The sequence below is a fragment of the Echeneis naucrates genome, chromosome 16 (genome assembly GCF_900963305.1).
Source record: "Echeneis naucrates chromosome 16, fEcheNa1.1, whole genome shotgun sequence".
Classification (NCBI taxonomy): domain Eukaryota; kingdom Metazoa; phylum Chordata; class Actinopteri; order Carangiformes; family Echeneidae; genus Echeneis; species Echeneis naucrates.
Genome location: NC_042526.1, coordinates 4,809,890 through 4,837,179, shown reverse-complemented (window position 1 = coordinate 4,837,179; position 27,290 = coordinate 4,809,890). Strand labels below are relative to the sequence as shown.

The following is a 27,290-nucleotide window of genomic DNA, read 5'->3' as shown; positions in this document are numbered from 1 at the left end:
CAACTCCAACTCCAGCAAGATCTCTCTCTCTCGGTCACCATTGTTCACTGTGACCAGAAAAGTCGGGAGCTAAAGAAATAATCAATTAGAGACCACGATAACCATTCAGGAGTGCAGCCCCCTAACACTTGGTGGTGAATTGCACTGCGATGAAATGGAGTGACAGAAAAGTTCGAAGGGTTCATGACGGTGCCACAGCAACGGCGTAGGTACGGCGTTGATTTAACGCAGGACCATAAACCAGGCTTCACACTCAGACCCACGAACAATTTAGAGTCACCAATAAACCCAAACTTGATGTCTTTGGACGGTGGGGGGAAACTCATGCAAGCAGGGGGAGAACATGCAAACTGGACAGAAAGGCCCCAGGCCAAGAACAGAACCCACAACCTTCTTATTAATTACCATATTAACCACTAACCTTTTACAAACACTTAAAATGTCCATGAGATGAGTTGAAGCTGTTCCTGGAAAACATGGTCTATGTGTTCATGTCTTTGTCTTTAAGCTTAACAAACTGAGTGATACGGATGATATATTTATAAAGATGAAACAAAATAAAAAAATAAAAGCCAGTGACATCGTTGATTGGCACTGTGAAGTATCAACTGAGACCGTGCAAAATGTGGAACCTTTGAACCAACCAGCGTTCAAACACATAATGCAAAAGAAATCATTCATTAACTATTAACAATGCAATAAATGTTAATTATTATTTTTTACTTTTGGACTGAGATAAAGCTGCAGAAATGTTATATTATACAGGGAATGAATCAGTGGCACTGTTGTTATGAATTCCAGTGGGATTGTGCTGCACAGACTAATTGCATTATTATAAACAGAAACATCCTGTTGATCCCTCTAAACTGACAGCAAGGCCTTGGCTTTTTTCAGACTCAACACTGTAGCTATCATTTCAGTGTGATTATTTCATCAAACAGACCATGTAATGGATTTTTTTAAGGCATCATGTCACCAATATTGTTGGCAGCAATCCACAGGTTATCAAATGGATCAGGAGTGTGAGTGAGGGGCGACAACCTCAGTAAACTCAATTACTTTGGGATAACATGACATAATACAGCGCTTGAACTGTGCGCTTACAGTTGTACAATCATGTGGCAGCTGTGAAATGTTATAAATATATAAACAAATAAAACAAAGCAGCTGAAAGGGAGAGCAGGTAGAGGGAAGTTGATGGCACCATAGGGAACCTTGAAGAAATGGCCCACAGGTAAACACTGGGGGTCGTGACTTGGACAGCGGAGAAAGAGCAGAGTGTTAAAAGGCTGGATTGGACGGCCCACACAAGCTCAGACACACCAGCAGAGTGAACGGACAACGCCACCAGAGTCTCAATCCGCAGCTTGAACAGCCTGATCTTTTTTTTTTTTTTTTTTTTTCCTGGTCAGTAATGATCCCACCACACACCACTGGTGTGGATTACGTCATCTCTCTGCTGTGTAGCAGGACTTTGCCCAGGGATATAAAGTAGATCTATACAATCACCACAGTGGAGTTGAGTTGATAAGGTAGTCTAAAATGTAGGAAGCGGTTTCCTTGAGGGAAAGTACACAAAACTGTGTGAGAGCACAAGCTAAATGAAACAGACTAAATTATGGAGCAGGTTTTCTGAGAATAAATTAGCATTATTTCCATCATTTGCAGTTTTGCCATTTCCTCTACATCTGTTAGTGTTTTTTGGATATGCTAAACAAAAGCATATATATGTGCTTTTATACGTAATGGGTTTTTATTTCCTTTCTGCAGCCCCGTTATTGAGGTTTTGAAATGCTTAATCCCAACTGTTGTAGCTTTGTTTGTTTTTATGTTCGTAATTTCTTAGGTTTGGGGAATGTAACTTTGTTTGTTTGCCAGCATAATGTACAGCAATGTTCCCGTGTGTGTGTGTGTGTATACACACACACACACACACACACACACATCTATATTGTGTGTTTTTATGTCTGTCATTTTCTGTGTGAATGGGTCAGGATAGAGATGTCATGGGGCTATATGGGGGCCTCTTCCGTGTGTGTGTGTGTGTGTGTGTGTGTGTGTGTGTGTGTGTGTGTGTGTGTTGGGGGGGGTTGTCTGGATAATGAGGAACAGGCCATTCCCTTGGATTCCTGCACCCCTGCCAACAACCAGGACCCCCAAGACCTCTACCCTCCTTTTCTTTTTTCTTCCCCCCTCCTGCCGACACCTGGGACTTTCTTCCTTTTTCCTCCCATGGTTGTCTCTCGCTGCTTCTTTTTTCTCTCTTCCCCTCCTTTTGATAAACCTCCCCTCTGCCCTAATTTCTGCCCCTTTACCTCTCTTTCCCCATTCTCTGTCAACTTCCGTCTTTCCTTTTCTCATTCTCATCCTTCTTTCACTGGAGTCCAGAGTCATATCTCTCCTCTCCTCTCTGAGCCTCCTGCCTCCTTTCCTTCCTCCCTCCTTGCTGTCCCTCCCTGCTGTGTTCTCAAACTCAAAACTGACCACATCCCTTCCTTTCGCCCTCTCCTTCCCTTCCCCCACACCCTCCATCCATTCTCACCCCATCTTCTCTGTTCCCTGTGGAGCTGGCCCCAAAGCTCTGATCCCTTCCTCCATGCCCCTAAACTCCCCCACTGTGCCCTCCCAAGACACACACACACACACACACACACACACACACCCTGTGGCGACTGGCCCCAAAGCAGCCTCTGTTTGTCTCCCTCCCTCTGTTTTTCCACTCTTTCTTTCTCTCTTTTCCACCTCCGTCTCCCACACCCTGTTTGATGCTTTGGATTTGTTTTGCATTGCATTTTTTATCAATTTGAACTGTTTTTCTCTTGAAAGCAACACTTTATTACACCTTACATTTTAGCTCAGTATTCCTTTTTGGATTAATAGTTGCGAATTTTGCAAAGTGACATGATGTCAGTTACACACTTATTTGTGTGTGTCCCCTGCAGTAGTAATTCTGACCTTTTACAATAATGATTTTCTGTCTTGGATTTTAAATTTCTGTAGTAGTAGGAATTGTGTGATGATAAAGAAAATATGAGTTTAAACGCAGTAAGTATGTGAAATTTACAAAGATAAAACTAAACATGCAGGCGCAGACACACAAATTGCACACGCACGCGCACACACACAGAGTTCCACTCACAGACAGTGGTGGCAAAGGGCAGTGTACCACAGGGAGAAGGCCTATAATAGTTTTAACCCAGCGCTCAGGTGTGACTCGCCTTTGTCCAGCCAAATGTCAGAGAAAAGCACAACTCTGGGGAGAGAGGGAGGGAAGAGGGTGGGCAGAGAAAGGGACGAAGCAGAGAGGAGGAGAGGATCAAGGGAGAGCAAGTCACAGACAGTGGAAATGCAGAAAGCAGGAGTGAGATGCACAGTAGATGGAGGGGTGTTTTTGTACACCAAGGCAGAGCAACATGCTCCAACACCAACTTCGAACCAAACTTTAAATAGAGTAATAATGTCATGATTTAAGCTTTTTTTTTTTAAGTGTGAAGTGAATGAGTTGTTTTGCTGCCTTAATGATGTAATAGAGTTCGCCAGCGGTGGCCGTGGGTGGGAGGTAGCAGTTCTCTCGTTCCATCTTGCCACACAAGCTTGTATGCGTATTGGTCTGAGTGTCAGAATCATCATAGCCCTGCTAAAAAATATCACACTATTTATTTATTTTAATTTAGTTTTTGTTCACCAAGTGACCACATGACTGTTCCTGTCCAGCGACTGAGTGGCTGTTTTTGCCAGGCGGTCTGCCTGGGCCTGTGGGGGCTGGGAGCCCTGCTTTGCCCCGTTCTCTCCAAGCCTCAAGAGATCCCTGGGGGGGGGGGGGCAGTAGCACCAACTCTGCCAGCCTCTCTCCCACACTCCCATTTACCCCCACCTTAGTGCTGAACACACATGCACACACACTGACGTCAGCTGCTCTCGGCCTTCTCCCCTGGGTGCTACCAGAACCCTTTGTTTCCGTACCCCCTGTTCCCTCCCTGCCTCCCTCCTCTCTATCTCTCCTTCCACCCCTCCTCACTCCTCTCCCTGTCCTTTGTCCCTAGAAATAGCTGTCCTGCTTACTGCCTGATTGGAATTCACAGCACTATGGGAAGTCACAGGGGAGTGCCATTGTCAAGTGTGTGTGTTTGTGTGTGCACACGTGTGTAAGTGAGTTTTTTGTTAAATGATCACGAGAGCATGCAGATTTCTTGGGCATGTGTGGCTGGTCTGTGCAGGTGTGTATCAATGAGACGCAGTTATTGCTGGTATGCGAGTGGAGAAACTGTTCAGGAAATAAGTAAACTAGAACTAGCCTGAAAGAATTGTATGGCAGGTTTGTCGAGGAAAACAAAAACATATTGATTATTGTGTTAATGAAAGCCAAGATGGCCGATGACTGAAAATGTTGGCGCTGGATTATGACCATCACCAAAATGTGTACATAACATAACAGAAAGCATGTTTCTGGCAAATGCCCAGCCTTTTGTTTATGTCTCATCTGTTAATTTCTGCCCATCCTACATAATAACTGGTTCTTGCAGCATATGGAGGAAGGTCACTGCTTTGGCTGCACACTGAAACATTAAAAACACATGATTTGGGCTTACAGATGTGGGCTTTCAACCAGAGTATAAACATCAGAAATCTTTCATGTCTATTCTTTTCACAACTATCTGTCTGTATATGGTATATCAACAAATAAGGAATGGTCTGCTGCTGTTAGCTGTATGAAGTCATAATTATGGATAATGTTTTAGGTATTGAATAATTATATATTGTTTGATAGTTGCTGTTATATAATCAATTAAGCCACTTCCATTTCATATGAGATAGAAAAACATAAAAATAAAACTTTCATAAATTACCCTCAACAATTATTTCCTGTCAGCCAATTAATAGTACTACAACAATAGTTTTAATGCAATGCATTTATAAGTGAACATTTTGTATGCAGACTTCTCCTCGATGTGTTTTCTGAACGTAAAGGGAATGCATGTGTGTGTGTGTGTGTGTTCATGCATGCTTCTGCTCCCAGCATGAATCCTTGAATTGGGGTTAAGGAACAAGAGAATTCCTCCCTCGTATTCCCTCCTTTCCTCTCCTCCCATCTCACTTTCGCTCTTCCTTTCCGTCTTTGTCTCTTGCTCTCCCTTTCTCACCCATGCAAGTGGGATGTCTTGAAATATTAACCAATCTGCTCTTCATTTTTTCAAATATGATAGAAAACACACTCCTAAATAAGTCAGGAGTGAGGCCTGCCGGGGAGTGCGCTCAAATAAACAACAAAACAACTCAAACAATAACAATGAAGAAAGAGGAAGATGGAAAGGAACGATGGGCCGAGGAGGAGGAGAGTGAACTCTGTGTTCCATTAGCCAGCCTGGGCTGCTGCAATGGCTGCTCCATGGGTCCGTCCATTCATTCACGTAGCTGTCTTTTCATTTCCTCAATTTTATTCAGTCACTTTATTCCTTTTCCCTTTCTGTCCTTCATCTCACCCAGCTTTTTACTTTTTTTTTTCCCCCCTCTTAACTTTTTTTCCTCTCCAATGAATGCAGTTCAGTAGGTATTGTGTATTTGTGTGTTCAGGGGTTTAAAGTCATGGGTGGGGGGGGGGGCGTGCTCTCTGGCTGAGGCTATGCTTCCTTACCTCGGCAGTGCTGGAGGGGGTGCCCTACTTGAGTAATGAACTCTCTCAGGAAGATGCACTGCTAGGTGGGCCTGCTGCCATCCCATGCTCCCGTCACCCTTTCTCTTCCTGGGACAGTGCCGGTTTTAGGGCTGATTTTGATGGGGGAATGCTGGGAATAGTGGGTAGAAGGCATTAGGGGGTTTTGAGTGGTAGGGTGGCTGGATATTTCTCCCCCTTGTTGGTTGCCAAGCCATGCGGTCTGCAAATGAGCAGATAAAATTATGTGTGTGTGCGCAAGTGAGTCAAGAACTGCTCAGGCTTGTGTACAGAGATTTGTATGCGCCTGCGTTTTGAGTGTATGTGGATATTTAGTGTGTGTGGGAGTTTGTCCTTGGAGAATAGTGTGTGTGTGATGGAGGGGGGGGGGCAGTGACAGCTGCAGAGGGGGGCCGGGGGGGCTGACTGCTCACTGGCTGATAAGGGGGGCTTCACATCAGAGACATGACGAGAAGACTAATAATTCTGCAGTGCTACACGCACTCTCGTAAACGCACAGAAGCTCATAGAAGAGAAGCAGTAAGAGACAAAGTTAAGGAAAGCTAGACACGGCTGTGGGATACTCCATGAGGAGACTCAGGCTGTGTGTGTGGGTGAACACTAGAAATGGTAATTCACAATGTTAAGAGAAGAGACAAACAATCAGAAAGATATATGGATGTTTTGATTCTCATTATGTCTGAATTAGTTGAAGTAAGAGGCAGCCTCACAAACGTTTTTAGCCTGGCATGGCATGTCCAGTGTGTGTCAGGGTTTTGTTTTGTTTTTTTTTTTTACCCTGGAGTGTTACACATGGTGGTACTCTTAACCCTCTGCATTAACTTTCCCCCTTCTCCTAACTCACTTCACTCACATTTACAATAAAGCGTATAGCAATAAATGCTGCAGTTCAGTGTTTTTCTTTTGTATACTTGCATACATATTCTATTAACTAAGATAACTTGCGATAAACCATTTTCATGTCAGATAACCTTAACAATGGCTGTCTGGCTCCAGATGTGACAAAATGTGGACATAGCACAGCTCTCATCAATGTTAATAATGATGCACAAAACTTTTACTATGCTGTGACATGTCAAACAGGAGCTTCACATTTTCACACACTCTTGATTCGTGGCAGTAAAATGGCTTATTTGGCTGATGTAATTCCTTCACCCCTTCTGCTAAGATGTATTACTTTTCATTTTATGGTACACTTACAGAAAAAAGCAGGTTGCTTGCTCACAAAATCAGTCTCCATTAAATCCATTCCAACAGTGTAATGTGTTTTTCTTCCTCTTTCCTGATGTAATAATAGCCCCCACCAGTCCTTAATTATTCATATTTTAGTAATACAATCCAAGTTAACGGTTCAAACATTAGTACATAATAAAACTCCCGAGGCTTCGCTTTTAATTTAATTCCTCCGTTTAAATTAATTTTGGGGCATGCTTGTGCTTTTAGCTTGCTCCTCCATAGAGGGGAGGGGGTTGGGAAAGATGTAGAGGAAAGATGGAAGGAAGAAGGAAGAGAGAGGGAAGGTGGAATGAGAGCTTGCCCAGGGAGATGGATCTTCTGCAGGTGGGAGAACAGCCATACAGGTGTTCATGTGTGGTGGGGCCACTAAATAACACAGAGGATGAGTCAGAGGCAGAAAAAGACACAGGGATGGACTGAAGTTTCCTCAATACCCAACTCCATGAAATAGGTGCAAGTTAATCAAATGTACAATCTCCTTGATATGGTATGCTGCAGTACAAAAAAAAAAAAAAGAGTTGTTATGACACACTATGATAAGTAGCTGTTATCAGCCTCATTATTCAAGTTTTTGGTCCTGCACAAACTGATTCAAATCTGTCTCTGATAGCCTTCAGCTGGCAAAGTACGGTTGGGACCCTGATGGACAGAAAAAGAGGCGGCAGCCCAAAGGAGGTGGAAGTGAGCAGAGATACAGATACACGGGTTAGGATAGAGGGACAAATAGAAAAGGAGGCAGAGAAAGAGATTAGCCACAGTGATGCTGGGGGGCCCCCTCTAAAGGCATGAAAGCACAACGACCCCAGTCAGTCAAAGAGGTATTTCCATTTCTCTGCTCTCACCGCTCTATTAGACTGTTTATATCCTGTCAGTGATGTGAAAGTGTGAGTGTGTTTGTGAGAGACAGAGCCAGAGTTTGCTTGTACTCACGTTTGACTTTGTGGTGTGTGTGTGTGTGTGTGTGTGTGTGTGTGTGTGTGTGTGTGTGTGTGTGTTTGAAGTCAGTGTGGTGCTGTACAATACTTTGGGTCCCAGAGTAATCTGCTTTTCGGCTGCGGAGACCAGCCCAGTCAGTGGTCTTCATTGATCTGCACCCCTCTGCCACAGACACTCCCAACCCCACTGTGTCTGTGTGTGTCTGTCTATATTGCGAATTCGGCCCTCTCACATGCATGCATACTCACGTTTTAGTTGCATGTGTTTTTGTGATTATTTTATGCAGGTTGAAAAACAATACGTTTGTGTGAACGCTGTATGTTTTGTTTTGTGTGTGACTTTGTGTATGTGTGCATCAATCTTGTTTTGTTTTTTTTCTTCTTGGGTAGTCACAGTGGGCAGATGACAGTAGTTGTGTGTGTGTGTGTGTGTGTGTGTCTAGAGGGGAGCAATTTATCCCACAAAACACTACCTCATTCCACAGCCATGCCTGGGCTAGCTATACACATAAGCACACATGCATGCTTACACAGACACATCCAGAGAGCTGCACACACACACACACATTCTGAGTCACACATGGCTCAGCTTGGCGGATGCAGGCTGTAATTACAGGACCTCCTGGCCGCTCTCTCTGTCTCTCTCCCTCTCTGCCCTGTCGACCTCCACTCCCTTTGATCTGTGTGCATCTCACACACTAACGCACACACTTTTTTTTTCTCACCAAATCCACCTTTGTTTCTGTCTGTGCGTCCCTCCCTGTGTGTCTGAGCACTGCTCTTTGTTGCAGCCAGTGTGTGGTCTTTAATTCACACAGGAGCCTCTTTTTCTGGACGGTTTATTTTGAAGTCTCCCCTTCTCTTTTGACACATTGAACTTGATACTTGGGGATTATTCTCTTTCGCAGTGACCTGTGTGTCTGTGCCTGTTTTGGAAAATGTATATCTCTTTGTTTGCATAATGATACATAGAAGCCGGAAGCCACTAAGGAAGGAGAAAGTTTTATTTTTTAAGGTGTGAAATGTGAAGGTAGTTGTTTCCTGCAAGACACACACACACAATCTATGCTTTCCATATATTAAAATGATGCATTTGGGCAGTTTCTCTGTGCGCAGTTATGAACACATCCAGTACATTTTTTACACACTCTACATTGTTTATAGTCAGAGTTTAGAAATACAGCTCCAGAACCATGTACATAACTTATAAGAGCCTCAGTCTGCAGTCAGTGATGAAAAGCCTTGCAGTGCAGTACAGCTTTTTGGCTTCTTATGAAGTCTTGAAACTTATTTGTAAAAGGAATGTGCTTGAAGGTGAAGTAAAACACAAACATGAGCTCCAAATCACAAATGATTTTGTAACCAGTCACCGGGTTATAACAGGGATGCTCGAAAGTCATGTGTCAAGCCTTTGAGGGATGCGTCTTTTTTATCAGGTCTCAACTGCTGCATCCCTTAGAATCTGTGTAAAAACATTACATAGTCATATCTTAGGAATTCAAAGCATCATCACTTCTCTATTTATAAAGTTATACATGATGATAAAGGAGGGAACAGGATCGGACTCAATGGTGGGTGGCAGAAATGAAAGTAATGATGGTCACACAGTCTTCTCCTCGGGGCTGAGCGCCGTACACAGCGCTATCATGCTGTCTCCCTTTTTGTCTCACTATCTCTCATCCTGTGAGGGGCCTGCCAGACATTTCCTTAGTGTCGATGCGCCAAAAATGAAAAAAGTTTGTTTATAAGTCGCAGATCTTCAGTCTAGAGTCTATTCAGTCTCAAGTCATCACCTGTGTAAGTCATCAAATGTAATTCGGGGGAAAGTGTTAAATCGCAGGCCCCCATGTCTCTGATCTTTTAGCAGAAATGGAATATATTTGTTTGCTGTGTTACACATTACACACACAATCACACACACTACAGCTCGCTACGGCTAATGTACAGCTGTTTTTTTGCTGTTTGCGCAAACAACACAGAACAGCAAAGAACTAAACATTTAAATTCAAATGAGTCAAAAATTCATTTGCATGCTGAATGCTCCTTCATGTTTGGTTGAGTTGACATTTGTTAGTGCTTGCATGTTTAGGTCTATGTTTATGCACATTTCATTCTGAAGATAGTGTGTGTGTGTGTGTGTGTGTGTGTCTCTATCCCAGAGTGCATTCTCTCTCTCCATCTCTCTTGCCGTCTGTGCCTCTAATCCCTGAGTGTGTCACTAATGGCAGGTCCAGGTGTTCTGCTCTGCTCTGCTCCTCCCCCGGGGACCCCTCTTCAGTGTGTGTGTGTGTGTGTGTGCATGTATTCCTCTCATGGGGGGTTGAAGAGTTGTGAGTAGGGGGCTGTCCAGGATCCCGTCCTCCAGAAGGGAAGGGATTGAAGGGGAGCGGTGGGCAGGAGGTACCTGCCTCTCGCAGCTTGCTCTTGGCCTTCCCTTGGGCACAGGACCCCCTCTGCTATTCTCCCTGGGGACGCCAGGAGGCTCATTGCCTTTCTGCCTCTCCCTCTCCCTTCATTTTCCCTCTTTTCTGTGCCTCTGTTCGGATAAATCTTTTGGCTGCTTATATACCTGCACTGCTTCAGTGTTTTCCTGTAGATTACGACGTTTGTGTTGGTAGTTTGGCGAGTACAAGCGTTTGTGTTTGTGATTTTGGTGTATTTGTATTGCATAAATAAAAATGGTTTTGTTAGTTTGTTTACCAGTTTCTGTGCTTGGAACAGTATGTTTGTGTTTTCAACAGCATATCCAGCTGCCTACATCATTTATTTATTGGTCCCATGTATGCGTAGGTGAACATGGGAGGACTTGTGTGTGTGTGTGTGTGTGTGTGTGTGTGTGTGTGTGTGTGTGTGTGTGTGTGAGAGAGAGTAATATTGTTTTCATCCTTAGATCAATCACATCTGTTTGTAGTGGATGCAGTTTGCAGTTTGATGAATGCACACATGCTCCTATATGAGGGTCTTGCTAAATGGTAATTATCCATTATTATTCACAAGGTAGCACTAATAATGCTTTGAAATATAACTCAGCTGTTATTATTCATAACTGTACGTGTATTATTGCAGTTTTGTGGGTACTTCCTTAGCTATTTCAGTAAACATCCAAGGGCCTACTTATTTCGCCTGAGTGTGCGTGTTTCCGGGCAAATGTGCTTTTGTGAAGCCATGAGAAGTGAATCAAGTGTGCGTGTGTGTGTGTGTGTGTGTGTGTGTGTGTGTGTGTGTGTGTGTGTGTGTGTGTGTGTGTGTGTGTGTGTGTGTGTGTGTGTGTGTGTGTGTGTGACTCAGGTGAATGTGTTTCTGGGTTAGTGAACGGTCCGTCAGTCCACCGAACCTCATTCTTATAAATAGATGATATAGCCACCGGCATGCACACAATGGGACCACACCACTGTGTGTGTGCGGGTGTTTGTGTGTTTGTCTTTGTGCATGTCTTCATGTGAGCGTGTATATGTGGTGTACTGTATGTGTGTGTTGGCATGGTGTTGTTGTTTATCTAACACTCTGCCTGACAGCTGGTTCTCATTTCTGAGCGAGCAAACAGCAGACAAGATGGACAGAGAGGATGGAGGAGGAAAAGATCAGGAGGAAATTAGGGCACAGTTAGATAAAAGGCTCATTGAAAAAGTATTTTGCAGAGAGAGGATGAGAAAAAGGGCGAAACATGGTAAGAGGAAGCAGATGCCAGCCCTCCTCTACCACATGGCCTATGTTTGTTTGGAAGAGAAACAGAATGTCGAATGTATGTCTACGTGTGTGTGATGTCTTCTCGCTTTGTGTGATTGTGGGATTATTTCTGAGTGAAAAGTTAATTTGCCAGTGGTATGATTACCTATGCTCATTGTAACCAACACTAATAATTTAGAATTTACTGAACAGAGGTGAGTGTTTTGTAATGTTCTTAAAATCTCCATATTTGGAAGGTGCATGGTATTTTCATCTGAAAATTTAATTGGAATTAGCGGTCTTGCATTGCTGTTCTGGCAAAGTCCATAAAATGATGATTTGAAAGCTTGTTTTCCAGCTGTAAAGTCTTAACACACAGCTGTCAGTGTTGTAGTCCTTCTGCTCAACTAGCGGGAGCCCTCACATACTGAAATAAACTAGTTATCTTACAAGTCTGAATTTATTTTGTCCGTGTTGTAACCTGCACTCACCTTGTTTTTTCCCATTGAGCTACACTATGTATACAGTATATTCTGCTGTGTGGTAGGGACAAACTTGTCATCTGCCATCTCACTGTCCACCACCCCCATCCTTAGCCCCCTGCCCCTAACCTTCTGCCCTCAAACACACACACACAAACACACATAGTCCATATGGAGCAGTTGGCGCTCAAAAGCGTCCAAAGCAGCCGGACCCATTCCCAGGGCAGAAGGTGAGGGTCCCCACAGCCTGTTTAGTGTGTGTATGAAAGCATGTGTTTGTTTGTGTGTCCATCTATCGTGTCTTTAAGGGCTCAAGCCCCAGATAGACTGCCGTATCGTCCTTTCTTTCTGTCTTCGCTGTGACACGCTCGCTTATGGGTGTTTGTGCGCATTTGTCCCGACAGACTGCGTCCCGTGCGACCTACAAGGACAGCAGCAGAGGGCTGTGTGTCCTCTGAGGATGGGCCAGGCTGACAACCGGGATCATGTGTGTGTGATCTGCTTCACCCAGTTAAAACTGAACCATATTGTGCATGACAGACTGTAGAAATGTATCTGGCAAAAAGAATTATTACTTCAGCTTTTTCCTTATCAGAGCTACACAACAGGTAGTTTCAGCCAGACAGTCTGGTCAAATAAACTTTCCTGCTGTGCAACTTTCAAAATGCGCTGCAACCAGTAAGCTCTGTTTAGCTTATCGGTTGCCATGCCAACTTTTTTTAAAAATTATTATTATTCTCTTGTCCGTCTATCCCAGTGCACTATGTGTAGTATTTGTGAAAGCCTTCAGATGATTGTATCACAGTTGTAAAGCCAATGAGTGGTCTATTACTTGGATCACGGCCGCTGTTATTGTTTTGGCTGCTTTATATCTCAGACAGTCCAACAAAATAAAGTAATAAACACCCTCGAAAGACAGCCTTCCTAAACACGATGGCACTTCTAGTTGTAGACTCTGACCATTAGAAAGCAAAACAACACAAATGACGCAATTTGTTAAGAGCCTGCGAACTCTACTTTGAGGCAGCTGCCCATCTGAATGATTTGAAGCACGAATCCCAAATAGTGGACTTTGCTGTTAATTTAACCTGCAGGATGTTCTTTACCAAAAATAAGATGGAGCTGAGGAAATGATGAGAAACTAGTTTTGTGCCTCTTTTCTTTGAAACTTCCCTGAAACTGTATGGGATAATGAGTCGTAGGCCTACTCTTCGTTGCATTTGTCAACGTGTTTGCGTGTTTGTTTCTGCGTGTGAGAGAGAGGGAGAGCAGAAGTGGCTGTGTGCTGGGCTGCCCAGAGTGAGCCAAGGGTGGAAGTTGTTTTTCTGCCCCCTATGGTGAGTCTGGGGCTGTGTGTGTGTGTGTGTGTGCACGCCTGGGGCAGCCTGGGGCCATCGGAGGGGGCCTGGGGAATGGTGGAAGAAGGGATGAAGCAAGAGAGACATAGGAGGTCAGCAGGGGTCTTGCTGGGAAAGGTGCAGGTCTGGGCTGATGGCCAAGCGGAAAGGTAGAAAGGAGAGCTAGATGGTCAGATGGGGCAGGGGGGCTGAAGGAAGGGATATCAGAGAGAGAGAGAGAGAGAGAGAGAGAGAGAGAGGGAGAGGGGGAGAGAGAGAGAGAGAGAGGATTAAAATTTGAGCAGGTACACAGCTAAAATGCAAGGTGAACACATCTATTCGGAATAACATCATCATAATTCGTTGTGAAAGTCTTTCTCAATCTGACGGTTGATCTCATGTTTAACTTGGCAGTTAAAAATTTATGTATCATTAATTCCAAATGTTCATTCAGAATTTTCTGCATGTAACTGTAGGTAGATTGCGCTGTAGCACTCGAAGCAGCTGCACTGGGAGCTGAAACCTTTTTGCTGTTATCAGCTGAGCCGCTTTGATTCAAAGATCAAAGCAACAGAAAGGGGAGAAAGCCTGGCAACATGGCTTGTATTTCCATTTCAGGCATTTAGCCGACGCTGCTATCCAGAGTTTTCTTCAGTGTTGGTTCCAGTCGTATTGAGGCGTTTACTTCGGTTTGTCACTTGAAATATCACGATTAAGACGAGCAGAAATTTGGATATCTGTGCAATGTTTAGATAACAAATATAACAATTGGTTTTTGATTTAGATTTTTAACCAAATGCTAATAATCATTGCATATGAAGAACACAATTGTCTGTAAAGTTTCCTTTGTTAAGAGTTCCTTCTTGTAAACTCTGCTACTTTGATATGGTTTCTCTGTGTGACAGCCACCACAAAGTTACTGAGTTTGGATAGGGGGCAAGTAGATGGGGGAGGCAGAAACATAAAGAGAGATCGATCAGCGTGTGGGTCTTTTCATTAGTGTTTCACCAAGGCTGTGTCCTCCACACGTTGCCACGCTGTCTGGCCTATTAGAGAGACACGCGGGGAGTGTGTGTGTTGTTTGCATGTGTGTGTTTTCAGGGAGACTTAGGCGGTCCATTTAGGTTCTTTCTGGTCTTTTCAATTTCTTGTTACAGACCCCTGGGTCCTCTCCTCTCCTCTCCTCTCTCCCTTCTCTTCCTCTCTTTTTTTTGTCCCCCTCTTTCATCCCACCATCATTTCCCTCTCCTCTGGAGTTCAGAGTCTGTCCATCTGGAACACCCCCACTCCCTCCCCCCCTCTCTCTCTCCCTCAGTCCCGTCCAGGCCCAGACACAGGGGTGAAGGCCAACATCAGTAGGGGCAAAACTGTCAGAGAGACGGAGGGACGGAGGGAGAGATGTCAGCGCTATAATGAGTAACAACATGAAAGCTGACAGAGGGAGGGATCGAGGGAGGGAGGTAGTGGAAGAGAGATGAAGACAGAAGAGGAGAGGGACTGCTGGGGACAGAGGGAGGGATGAAGGATGGAAGGAATGGATGGGAAAGGAGAAAACTGTAGAGTGAGAGATAAAGGGGGAGTGGAGCAGTTGGGGCCTTGTGGTCCTCCGCTCCGCTCCTCTCGTTCATTTTCGTTCGCCAGAGAAGAACAGAAAGGAGGAGGAGGAGATGGGGGTAGGAACAGCGTGTGTCGGCGTCCGCCTGCTCCTGCCTGTTTCTCCCGTTTTGTTTTTTTTTTTTCTTTCCCAACTTCTTTCTCTCCCTCTGTCTTTTTTTTTTCTTCCAATCCCCATCCCTAAACCATCCATACTCCTCATCTCCTCTCCTCTCGAGGATTCTTCTCTAATTTAACTTTTCATTGAAATTTTCTTCGCTCCCCACCCCCTCCCCATCCCCTAGTTTCTCCCAGTTTGCCATTCGGCCTTGTCTTGCCAGGTCCCCTCGCGGCCGACTGACAAAGGCGCCGTTAAAAAGCCGTGTGATCCTCCATTTTAGCGCCAGCCACGCTAGTCAGAGGATTAGGGCTCTTTAATGACGCTAATCTCTCCTCCCCTTCCTTCTCAACCCCCCCACCCCCCAAAAAAGTGATTTCTCCCTCTTGCTCTGAATGAATTTCTGTCTCGTTCTGTCCGTCTCTCTCACTCTCTTCCTCCCACTTTCCCACCTCTGACACATTACCATTTAACTGACTCATACTGGTGCGCCTGTAATGACCCACATGTGTTCGGACCAGCGCTGCGAAGAGGCACTCTCATTGTTTTTATCTGAGGTCCTTTCATCTCCTGTACTCTCCTTATTTTATTTATTTATTTTTTTATTTATTTTTTTTAATGCTCAGCCACAACTGACCATTTAGGCTTGAGTATTTCTTTGTGTCTGGTGTTTGACCGTTTGCTCTGTCATCGGGTTGCGGTTAAGTGAATCCTCTCAGTCACAGCCAAGGAATGAGACAAGAGGTAAAAGGTTACGAGCTGTGTTTGAAACTGTATCACTCCACTTTCTCAGGCTACACTAAGAAACTTGACCCTCTTGTGTGAGCAGCAGGGGGTGTCTAGATTGATGTTTTATAGACACACTTTTATTAACGCCAGCCGTACATTATGTAGATGGTACATTAATTTGTGTAAGCTGTCACTGAAGTGTAACTAATACAGGTAGAAATAAATAGAATATAATAAAACTTTGACTCTTTCTGTGTAAACCACTGAAGCTGTGTTTTTCATGACAATGGAGCTAAACACACATTCGTGATCTACCTTGTGTTATAAGTCATGACAGAAGTTTTAATCTCTAATCATGTAACGTAAAGATCGCTGTTTATCCTGCTTGCATTGGAATTTTTAACACATCATCCACACAGAATCTCTGAAAAAGCAACAATACTTGCAAAACAAATAATTTAGTGTTGCTGCAAAGATTTTCCATTAGCCACTTCAGTGTGCTTTACCACAGTAATCTCTGGCCTTGTGTACCTTACATGGGAATAGTCGACTTTCGTCGGTACATCTATGATTATTTTTATAATGAATTAAATTACTAATTATTTTGATGATGAGCCCATGATGTGTTAAAAAGTAAGGAAACATTTGTGAGAAAGTTTTTTCCAAAGGCCTCAGGGATAAAATGATCTGAAACATAAAAAATCTCTGACTTCAGAGGCAAGAAGCAGCAATAAAGCATTATTCAGTTATCAAAATTGTTGATTGTTTTAATCTCCAGCGGATTTTATTGACCATGATCACTGTGATCATTACAGCATAACATAAATTAATCTGATGCTCACTAAAAATGAGTGCATTGAGGTTCTTAGGGGATTAAATTTTGGATATGACTTCATTTCTTTGAGATTTCCGTTAATTTAAAAATCTCTCAGCTACACAAACATTAATAGTGACGTCCTACACTGTTCAGCTGATGCACAAGTAAAAACTGAGTAATAAACTAAAATAACCCGAGACAAGTTACAAAATTATCTTCATCTGTACGGTTTGAATTTCCCTCAATATCTCTCTGTATCCTCTTAAGACATCTAATCTCTCCTCTTAACACTTTTTCCATTTTCTGATTTATGGTTCTATTGAGCAGTCATATCTTATCACTGTGTGTGATAGTTTTGGATGACACGTTGTTTGTTTTACCCTGGCAGCATTTCCATGGACTTCTTCCTCCTCCCTCCTCACTTCCTTCTTTGCTTCCTAGTTATTTTGCCTCTCCCTAATCTGTCCCTCTCACCAGCTCGCTCTCTCGCTCTCTCTCTGTCTCTTTCCTTACTGTTAGGCTTCATGTTGACATCTCTATTCTTTATATTTTCTCAAGCCTTTTTTACTTTCATTCTTGCTCCCAGTCAAATTTATAATTCATGCTTCTTCATTTTTTTAACCCAGACCCCCCTGCAGAGTTCTATTTGCTCATTGCAGTGCCTACATTTTCCCAGCAATCGATTCATCACAAGAATCTGTTTTCCACCCCCTCTCTGCAAGGCGTAATACACAGTAGACAAGATACGCACACACACACACACACACACACACACACACACACACTGACACACAAGATCGTGGTAGGAGTTGGCTGAGGTAAAATGTTGTGTGCTTTTGCAAGGTTTCTAAAATTATCAAGAGAAACTTCTCCACTTCACATATGTCTAAGCTCCTGTGTTTGCATTGCAAAAATAGGGGCGTTACGATGAAATGGCACAAGTCATGTTTCCCCTCGCTTTCACTGCCTTGCCATCCTTGTTTCCTTATATTTTCTCTTTGATTTGTTACTGTCTTGGATGATGTAGCAATTAGATAAAGCAGAGAAAGCAGCCTCCCCTTTTCCTCTCATCATCTCCCTCTTTACATTTTTCAGGGAAAATGCTAAATAGCCTCACTGTGCTGCTTCACAGAGCGCACAAAGACGGACAGAACAATATCAAGCATTATTCAGCCCCCTCCTTTGTCGCCTCAAATCCATTCTGAAGTGTCTATTAAAGGAGTCGTGGCCTTTTTGTCGCCTCTGTGCCAGACTACACAGTAGGGGAAAAAAAGGAGGGAGAGAGAGGAAAAAAAAAAATAGAAAAGAGCAATGCATAATCTCCTATGTATGACAGATAAAGGGAGTGAATATCGCCATCTTTCCGCTCTGCTCTCCACATCTCCTAATCGCTTTTCCGACGTTTCAATCTGCCAGGGCCCTAATGAAAATATGATGAGGCGGATCTATGGTCCTTAGGGACGGATGGAGGGATGGGAGGGGAGGGGAGGGATGGAACGAGGGATCGCTGCAGAGGGAGGATGAAGGGAGAGAAAATACACTCTGTCCTTATTTCTGGGCCCCATCGGGGATACATAGTTCTTGGAGCTTTCTATTTAGATGTTGCTGCTGCTGGAGTGTGTCTCTCTCTTCTGTTTCATTCCCTCTCTTTATCTCTGCCATCCTCATTTTCGCTCTATATTTATGTGTGTGTTACCAGAATAAATTTGTTTATTTTTTTGTTTATACTCTGTTTTTCTCATTTGAACTCCCACAGGCTGCCTCTCCTGCCTTTCGCCTTCCAAGAAAGATATAACTTCTTCTTAATCATTCTAATTTTCTCGCCTTTACCTCCAGTTTTTCTGGCTGTGCTCTCCAGTCTCATTTTTGCAAAAAGAAAGTGCAGTTTTTGGTGTTATTTTGTCTGGAGAAAAGTGAAACCTTCTTGTTAAAATGTTCTATGTACTTCTCTTTCAGACGGTGATGATGATCCAGCGGGGCTATCCTGGGTGCCTTCCTCACCCTCCAGTAAAGACGTGGCTTCCCCCTCGCAGATGCCCGATGGCTGCTGCGACCTTGGCATGGCCACTGGTGGCGAGGAGGAAGGAGGCGCAGGGCTGCCGTACCCCTGCCAGTTCTGTGATAAATCTTTCAGGTATCAACTCTAACATCTTTGGTTCCCTAAAATTCTCCAGATGCATCCTCTGAAACACTGTAACGCACGTCGCATTGTCCGCAAATCACCACTGCCATATTTACTTGTTTAGTCTCATTTTCATTTCCCACTCATGAATACTAATAAGTACATGAACAAACAGTATTCACAATATTACCATGGTAACATAGACCACCAAGGCAAACGGTGAAAGGAATGAGGTGAATACATTTCTCACTTATCCCTCCAGGGACTCACTCAAGACCCACTTTAAGAACAGCTGTCACATACACCATGAAGTCATCATCATAATTCTTTATATTGCTCTTCCTTTGTGTGTTTGCTCTATTCTTTTTTCAATTCTCATTGCTGAAATTGTTAAGCTTGATACGTTTTAATTTAGTTGGCCCGACCAGATCGCTCCCCTCATTGATAATTCATGAGTCATCATATCATGGCTGTTTGTCATCTGTCTCCTCCTCATCCCCGTCAGCCGCCTGAGCTACCTGAAGCGCCATGAGCAGATCCACAGTGACAAGCTGCCTTTCAAGTGCACCTTTTGCAGCCGTCTGTTTAAGCACAAGAGGAGCAGAGACCGCCACGTCAAGCTCCACACAGGTTGGTTTGAAAAAGTGCAGTGTGCGCCATGACATTGTGTTTTTGTGTACACTTTAAATGTTATCACTGGGATGACTAGAAGAAGGCCACTAATAAATGTGGGTTCCCTTGTTGCTTTAATACATTTCATTTTGGGCATCAGCATTATAGGAGAGTAAAGAAGACAGGAGTCACAGGGATAGAGATTGAGTCGTAAGATTTTCTTTGAGCCACAGCAACATTTTCTGTATGTCACATGCATCAGCGTGCTCTTGTGAAGTTGTCATCTTTGTCTGTCACATGATAAAGGAGACAAGAAATATAGTTGTCAGGAGTGTGAAGCTGCATTCTCTCGCTCTGATCACCTAAAGATCCATCTCAAGACACACAGGTAACTGTTTTTGATCTCACAAAATGGATGCTGTAAATAGGAATTACTTTTGATTTATGCTTTATTTCTATAAGTCTTGTTTGTTTTTGTTTTTTTTTTTCCAATTCACTCCTTTAGCTCAAGCAAACCATTTAAATGCAGTGTGTGTAAGCGCGGCTTCTCCTCCACCTCATCACTGCAGAGTCACATGCAGGTGAGTTAAAAAAAAAAAAAAAATATATATATATATATATTTTATGTTACTGTTAAAATTTACTTAGGTGTTCAATATTCCAATAGTTATTTCAGCGCTTTGAAAAACAAGATACATGTCCAAAGGAAAGCAGGAAAGAAAATTCATTCAATTTATTCTTAACATGTATGCCAGTTAAAGTGAAAACAAATCATAGCTTACTGGTGGATTATTAGGAACATATGCTTCTTTAAAGCTCAATCATTTGACCCTGGCAGGCTCACCGCAAGAACAGAGAGCATCTTGCACTGAGGAGTGAGAAGGATGGAGGAAAGAAGGGAGGAGGAGATGGAGATTTGGAGCAAGACTTGTACATGTGCGATTATTGTGAGGATACATTCAGCCAGACTGAGGAGCTAGAGAAACACGTCCTGACCAGACACCCCCAGCTGTCCGACAGAGCTGATTTGCAATGCATCCACTGTCCCGAGATCTTCCTGGATGAGGCTTCTCTCCTCACACATATTGAAACTCAGCACGCCAACCGCAAACACAAGTACTGCAGAGCTTTGTTTTCTAACATTTGTAATCAGCTGCGTTTTGTTAGCGTGAAAAGTTGCTATAGAATTTATATTTTATTGGTCTTTCTCCTTCTTTCCCCAGATGCCCCGTCTGTTCGGAACAGTTCCCCTCTGTGGAGGACGTCTACTGCCACCTAGACAGCCATCGCCAGCCCGACTCCTCCAATCACAGTGCTGCCAGTCCCGACCCTGCACTAGGCAGCGTGGCCTCGATGAGCTCGGCTACTCCAGACTCCAGCGCCAGCCTGGAGAGAGGCTCCACACCTGACTCTACGCTAAAACCCAGCCAGGGCAGTGAACGGGGCCGCAGAAGAGGCACCGACACTGGGGAGGAGATTGGGATAAACCTGGGTCATCAAGGTGGAGGTATGGAGGTCACTTATTTACAGAATAAGCATGTAAACATGCCCTGACTTTATAGGGAACACTTGAAGGTCGAAAAGCCTCTGTGTTTTTGTAAAGTTGCAGTTTATCTACTTATCTCCACAGGTGGAGGAGGGAACTGGGGAAAAGTGACATACTCTTGCCCTTACTGCTCAAAGAGAGACTTCCACAGTCTGGCGGTGTTGGAGATCCACTTGAAGACCATCCATGCAGATAAGCCGCAGCAGAGCCATACGTGTCAACTCTGTTTGGACACTCTGCCAACGCTGTACAATCTCAACGAGCATGTCCGCAAAGCCCACCGTGCCAGTGGAGGTGGTGTGGGCACGGCAGCAGCGGCTTTCCCTCTGCTGCAGTTCACTAACGTCACAGCGTTTCACTGCAACTATTGTCCAGATATGTTTGGAGACATCAACTCTCTACAAGAGCACATCAGAGTGTCCCACTGCCTGCCCGGTGGGATTGTGGCTGGATCCACCACATTAGGTGGGATCATTTTCCAAATACAGAAACGTCTGTGGTCACAGTGCTTGTTTGGTGAGAAACATTTAGCAAAGGCTGATGCATATACAGCGTTATTGTTGCTGGGACTAGTATTTCCTAGTTAGGGGGATTGTACTGTTGTGCACGTAACTGACACGCTCTTGATTTACTGTAATCTTCATTATGGTAACAATCTAATTTAATTCATCGTGCATCCTAGAGGGGAACCATGCGTTCTTCTGCAACCAGTGCTCCATGGGATTCCTGACTGAGTCTTCACTGACAGAGCACATTCAGCAGACACACTGCACCTCAGCTGCAGGGGGTGGAGCTGCCTCTGGAGGCGTGGTGGCTAAACTGGAGTCCCCTGTACTACAGGCAGCATCTCAGTCCTTCATGGAGGTGAGGGTTTCCAACAGTTAGTGAAATTTGCTCAATGACAGAGCTGAAGCTTGCTGGAGCTGATTAGTACTAACTTATTTAATCAGGCATTTCCTGTATTTTTTCATGAGCCTGATGAAGCGCTTAGTGAAACATATTACTCATGTAAGGGAACATTTTTAATGATTATATGAATTGTATTCTCTTTTTCTATGTTGAGCCTACAATTAATGAGTCTGCAGCTACACCGAGTAACTGTGTATCTGACCTCTTGACCTCATAGTTTATGTTGTGATCAGCACATAACTGGAGCTGCTTGGAAGTTCATGCCAACAATTTCAGTTTCTTAGTTCATGATTACTTATGCTGAGTAGGAATTATCTACACAAGATGAAAATAATACGCCTCACCCACTGCTTTCTTGTTCAATCCATTTTTTTTTTTTTTTGTTATACTTGGACATGACTCACTTCATTTCCCATGTTCTCATAAACTTTGGCTTTAAAAGTCAAAAAGACACAAGGCAGCGTAGTGTTCACTGTCACCTAATAGTTGATGTATTAGCCTTCAGTTTTTTATACATGAGCCTGCTGAGTTATGGGGATGATTAGAATTTATGGTTTGTGTATGAATCTGGCTCTCCTGCTCCTTTTCTCTCTCCCTCGCCTCCTCTCTGCGTCTTTCACAACTTCTCTTTTACTCTCCAGGCTTTAAATAGCAGTATATGTCAATGTACTACAATTTTAAAGGGAGTAAAGTTATTGTCCATGTGCAGGTTTACTCCTGCCCTTACTGCACCAATTCTCCTATCTTCGGCTCACTCCTCAAGCTCACCAAGCATATAAAGGAGAACCACAAGAACATCCCATTGGCCAACAACAAACGGCAAGCGAAGGTTGCAGACTTAAGCCCGGCCTCCTCTGACGTCGAAATCTCCTCCCCGAAACGCCACAGACTTGGAGGAGACTCCACCCCCTCGATGGGGAGCAATGGGGACTACCCCTGCAACCAGTGTGACCTGAGATTCGCCAACTTTGAGGGCTTCCAGGCCCATCTAAAGTCACACCTGGAGATGCTGCTAAGGCGCCAGTCTTGCCCCCAGTGCAACAAAGAGGACTTTGAGTCCCAGGAGGCATTGCTCCAACACCTGACAGTGCACTACACCACCACGTCAACTCAGTATGTGTGTGAAAGCTGTGATAAACAGTTCTCCTCTGTGGATGACCTGCAGAAACACCTGCTGGACATGCACACGTTTGTCCTGTACCACTGCACACTCTGCCAGGAGGTCTTTGATTCAAAGGTCTCCATACAGGTAAGTGGCACGACCTTCCTACAAATGGTTCGTTATTTACTTTAAGATTTCTCACATCAGTGCTGGAGAAAGGAGAAAACACTAAATATATGAGGTACATAGTTTACAGGTGAATATATTTCTAAAAAAAAAGTAAATCGCCATGCTCTCTTATTCAGGTGCATTTGGCAGTGAAGCATAGCAACGAAAAGAAGCTGTTTCGCTGCACAGCTTGTGCCTGGGACTTCAGGAAGGAGACTGATCTTCAGCTCCATGTTAAGCATAACCATCTGGGCCAAAGGTCAGGTCTCCCAGGGGGTCTTGGAGCAGGTAAAGTTCACCTTTGCTTTGGACTAAGTTTTATTAGAAAATGGATAATGTATATTATGGTGTTAATAGTAGAATAAAGACCAAAAAAAGTAAAGACGACTAGAAGTGGATATTTACCAAAGAAAACCAACAAATAAATTCTGGTTCACAAAGTATTTCAGTGATGGTAGTCTTTTCCATATCTTACCTTAATTCTTGTCTCACAGGACTCAAGCCTCGAAAGTGCATCTTCTGTGGGGAAACGTTTGGAACGGAGGTAGAGCTCCAGTGTCACATCACTACACACAGCAAGAAGTTCACATGTCGCTTCTGCGGCAAAGCTTTCCATGCCGTCTCACTGCTAGAGCGACACCTGAGGGAGAAGCACTGCATCTTTGAAGGCGGCAATATCACCGGCAATGGAGGTGGTACAGGGAGCAGTGCAAGCCAGAATGGGACACCCAACGGGCTGGCACAGTCCTCGAAGCGAGGAGGGGGAGGAGGCGGAGGAGGCGGAGGAGGAAGTGGTGGCAACGGAGGTACAGGAGGTGTTGAGAGAGCATCAGTGGTGGCTGCTGAACAAGCCGACCTACAGAACATGTTGCTGAAGGGTGGAGTGGTGGGAGGAGCAACAGGCCAAGGGGCAGATGCCGCCAACAGCCACGAGGCAAGTGGCGGGGAGGAGGAGCTGGACAACTCGGAGCCCATGTATGCCTGTGATATCTGCGGGGCGGCCTACACCATGGAGTCCCTACTTCAGAACCACCGGCTGCGTGACCACAACATCCGACCAGGGGAAGATGATGCTGGTAACGACTACTTTCTTCTACCTTTTCCACGCTTGTTGATTGTAAGGGGTCACTTTTCAATTTTTTACATTGTCATATTTGATATATTGTATATATTTCACCTATGGTGATAATAATAATGCACTTTCTACTAGGTTCTCGAAAGAAGAAGGCAGACTTCATCAAAGGGAACCACAAGTGCAACGTGTGCTCGAGAACTTTCTTTTCAGAGAATGGGCTTCGTGAGCACGCTCAAACACACCGTGGTCCCACAAAACACTACATGTGTCCGATATGTGGCGAGCGTTTCCCCTCTCTGCTAACCCTCACTGAACACAAGGTGCTTTTTCTTTTGTCCTGCCTGTATTTTTTTTGTCTTTTCAGGTATCTATGTTTTAGCATGTAATTTATGAGTTTTTTGTGAGCGTGGGTGCCTCACAGGTACAACAGCACAGTTGTGCCTGTGTGTACACACATTTTTGCTTTTCTCTTGTTGTATTTTGTTGCTTTCTGTCTTTGTACCTGTCTTTTGATCCAGAAACATCTTTGGCTGCTTTGAGTTCAGACCTAAAAAAACTTAAATTGTCCCGAGAGAGGCAATTTGCGCTGCACCACAGTAAAGTCAGTTATTGTGAGAGTTTCATGTTTATGTAAGCAAAATAAATTAATAAATGTAAAATGTGCAAGTGTTAATGCACAGCAATGTAGTATTAGTTAAGATGAATCAATTTGTTGATTCTTTGAGCATTTTTTTTTTTTATGCAGATTTTAAAAAATAAGAAAAATATTACTCTCCTTGTTCTATTCATTATTCCTGTGTTCTTCATCCACCTTTTTCCAGGTGACCCATAGTAAGAGTCTCGATACAGGAACCTGTCGAATCTGTAAGATGCCCCTGCAGAGTGAGGAGGAGTTTATAGAGCATTGCCAGATGCACCCGGACCTTCGAAACTCCCTCACCGGTTTCCGCTGTGTCGTGTGCATGCAGACCGTCACCTCCACCCTGGAGCTGAAGATCCACGGCACCTTCCACATGCAGAAGCTTTCTAGTGGTTCTGCACTTGGAGGAGTTGGAGGAGGAGGTGGCAACGGAGGAGGAGGTGGAGGCAACGGTTCAGCCTCTTCATCCCCAAACGGGCAGCTGCAGCAGCATAAGCTGTATAAATGCGCCTTCTGCCTAAAGGAGTTCAAAAACAAAGGAGAGCTGGTGAAGCTGGATGTTAATGGGCTGCCTTATGGCCTCTGTGCTGGCTGCATGAGCAGGTAGGTAGCCATTTTACAAACCCTACAAACTTATATTAAGCCACTGGCCAATTAGGTGAATATGCCCTAAATCTTTAGCAATTAATGGTTCTATCTTGATGATGAAGCAAAGAACGCTTTTACAGCAAAACACGCAAGTAAAAACATTCATATGAGATTCTGATTAGTGGAAAACTGGGGAGGAATATGTTTGTAAAAAGTGTGCCTCAACAGCACAGCAAATGATATCATGTTGTATTCACTGACTGTTGATATAGCTTGCGAAGTGGATTGATTTTGTAGCATTCATAGAAAAAGAGCTTCAGATGTAGTTAAGAGCTTTAACCTTTGCATGGTCATTGAGCAACAGTTTTGTTTGCTGAAATCACCACAAATTAAACAACTTCTCTATCACACCAGGGGCACAAACGGCCAGAGCCCAAACCAGGGAGGGGCTGCCACGCCCGGGGACACGCAGGGAGAGAAGGCCATAGCCGGGCTAAGGTGTCCAGAGTGTGGGGTGAAGTTTGAATCCCTGGAGGACCTGGAGAGTCACGTCCAGACAGATCACCCAGAGGTCAGCCCGGAAACCAGCGCAGCAGGAAAGAAGGCCGAGGCTTCACCTGCACCGAAGGTGAGACGGAATGAGCAGAGAGATGATTTTGTATCATTTGTTGACTGAAACTTCATGAAATTGAAAACCTCTCGAATCAGATGTGAGCTATTGCTCTTTCCGTCGGTGAGGAGAAAATATGGTAATGTGAGTGTGGGGTAGGTCCTGTTATTGAAAAAGTATTTGCTCAAACCCTGACACCCGGAATTGGGTTTGTATCTTAAATATTATTCTCTCTGCTCTCCTCCAAAAAGCAATCTTGAGTGCAGTACAGTCGATGAATTATTACGCAGCAATACACGAGCAGCATTACATTTGGTCATGCAAATAAGATGAACTGTATTTAACAGATGGAGACATTTTCAGGAGTGCAAGAGGCTCAAAAATCCTGCTGACTGTATGTTTCCATGAGTTGAATGTGTATGCGTGAAGTGTTGATGCGTGCTGCTGCTTTTGTGTCTGCAGCTTGCATACATGTGCGTGTGTGTATGTCGGTGTGTGTCAGCTGAGCCCCACTGGGTCCTGCGGCTGGGGCGTGCTGAGGCATTGTGGGAGCTGTTCGCTCTACTTGATATTGACAGTCAGGCTCCCCGGGACCTGCCGCGTGTCTGTGTGTGAAAGTGTGTACTTGGAAGTGCATGTGTGTGTTCATGAGTGTGTGTGCGCATGTGCGTGTGTTAGAGACAGTTCCCTGGGACCCTCTGTCTTACCTGCACCTTTGTTTCTGCTTAGTCTAACAGCACAAAGAAGACAAAGTAGGATTTCTGTGTGTGTGTGTGTGTGTGTACTCAGTCTAGCAGGCTGAAGCAGCAGAGAGATAGTGGAAGTGGGGCCTTTGTGTATTTTGTATGTGTTTGTGCATGAGTGATCGCTGTGTGCTATGAATGGATAAGCAGAGCTGCTGCCTCCCTCTCTCTCTTTGTTTCTATGTCTCTCGCCCTTGTTTCTCTGGCTCTTCTGTATCTTTTTCTTTTACTCCTGTCTTCCTTTCTTACACTCCCATTCCTCCTGTTTCTGTTTCATTGCTTCCCCCCTTAATCTTTTTTCTGTGCACTCCCTCCCTTATTAATTTCTGTCTCTCTCTGTAGAGGATCTTCTGTGTGTGTGTGTACCTCTTCCTCCTTTCACCAAGTCTCTGAAGATTTTGGTTTGCAGTGTTGCTTGATTAGTGTGAGACTTTGTGTGGGGCGTCCAAGTATCATATCTTCAGGAAAGATTTATTTTATTTTCTTTTATTTGGATATTTCATAGTTTTCAAGTATTAAAATGGTTAAATTTCTCTGTTTTCTACGAGTTGTTACCATTCTCACTCACCCCATTCATGATCTTACAGATTC

At 44.1% G+C, this 27,290-nt stretch overlaps 1 protein-coding gene across 1 annotated transcript in view; it reads left to right on the top strand.

Moving 5' to 3' along the window:
* znf423 (zinc finger protein 423) overlaps nucleotides 1-27,290 on the top strand; it is a 135,735-nt gene that overhangs the window by 44,611 nt on the left and 63,834 nt on the right. Inside the window, exons 4-17 of the mRNA XM_029523169.1 lie at nucleotides 18,541-18,718; nucleotides 19,212-19,336; nucleotides 19,625-19,706; nucleotides 19,824-19,899; nucleotides 20,157-20,434; nucleotides 20,542-20,825; nucleotides 20,949-21,329; nucleotides 21,547-21,728; nucleotides 22,483-23,022; nucleotides 23,181-23,331; nucleotides 23,538-24,119; nucleotides 24,254-24,438; nucleotides 24,940-25,361; nucleotides 25,761-25,974. Of these exons, the coding sequence (XP_029379029.1) occupies nucleotides 18,541-18,718; nucleotides 19,212-19,336; nucleotides 19,625-19,706; nucleotides 19,824-19,899; nucleotides 20,157-20,434; nucleotides 20,542-20,825; nucleotides 20,949-21,329; nucleotides 21,547-21,728; nucleotides 22,483-23,022; nucleotides 23,181-23,331; nucleotides 23,538-24,119; nucleotides 24,254-24,438; nucleotides 24,940-25,361; nucleotides 25,761-25,974 (3,680 nt within the window). The remainder of the gene's footprint in view (nucleotides 1-18,540; nucleotides 18,719-19,211; nucleotides 19,337-19,624; nucleotides 19,707-19,823; nucleotides 19,900-20,156; nucleotides 20,435-20,541; nucleotides 20,826-20,948; nucleotides 21,330-21,546; nucleotides 21,729-22,482; nucleotides 23,023-23,180; nucleotides 23,332-23,537; nucleotides 24,120-24,253; nucleotides 24,439-24,939; nucleotides 25,362-25,760; nucleotides 25,975-27,290) is intronic.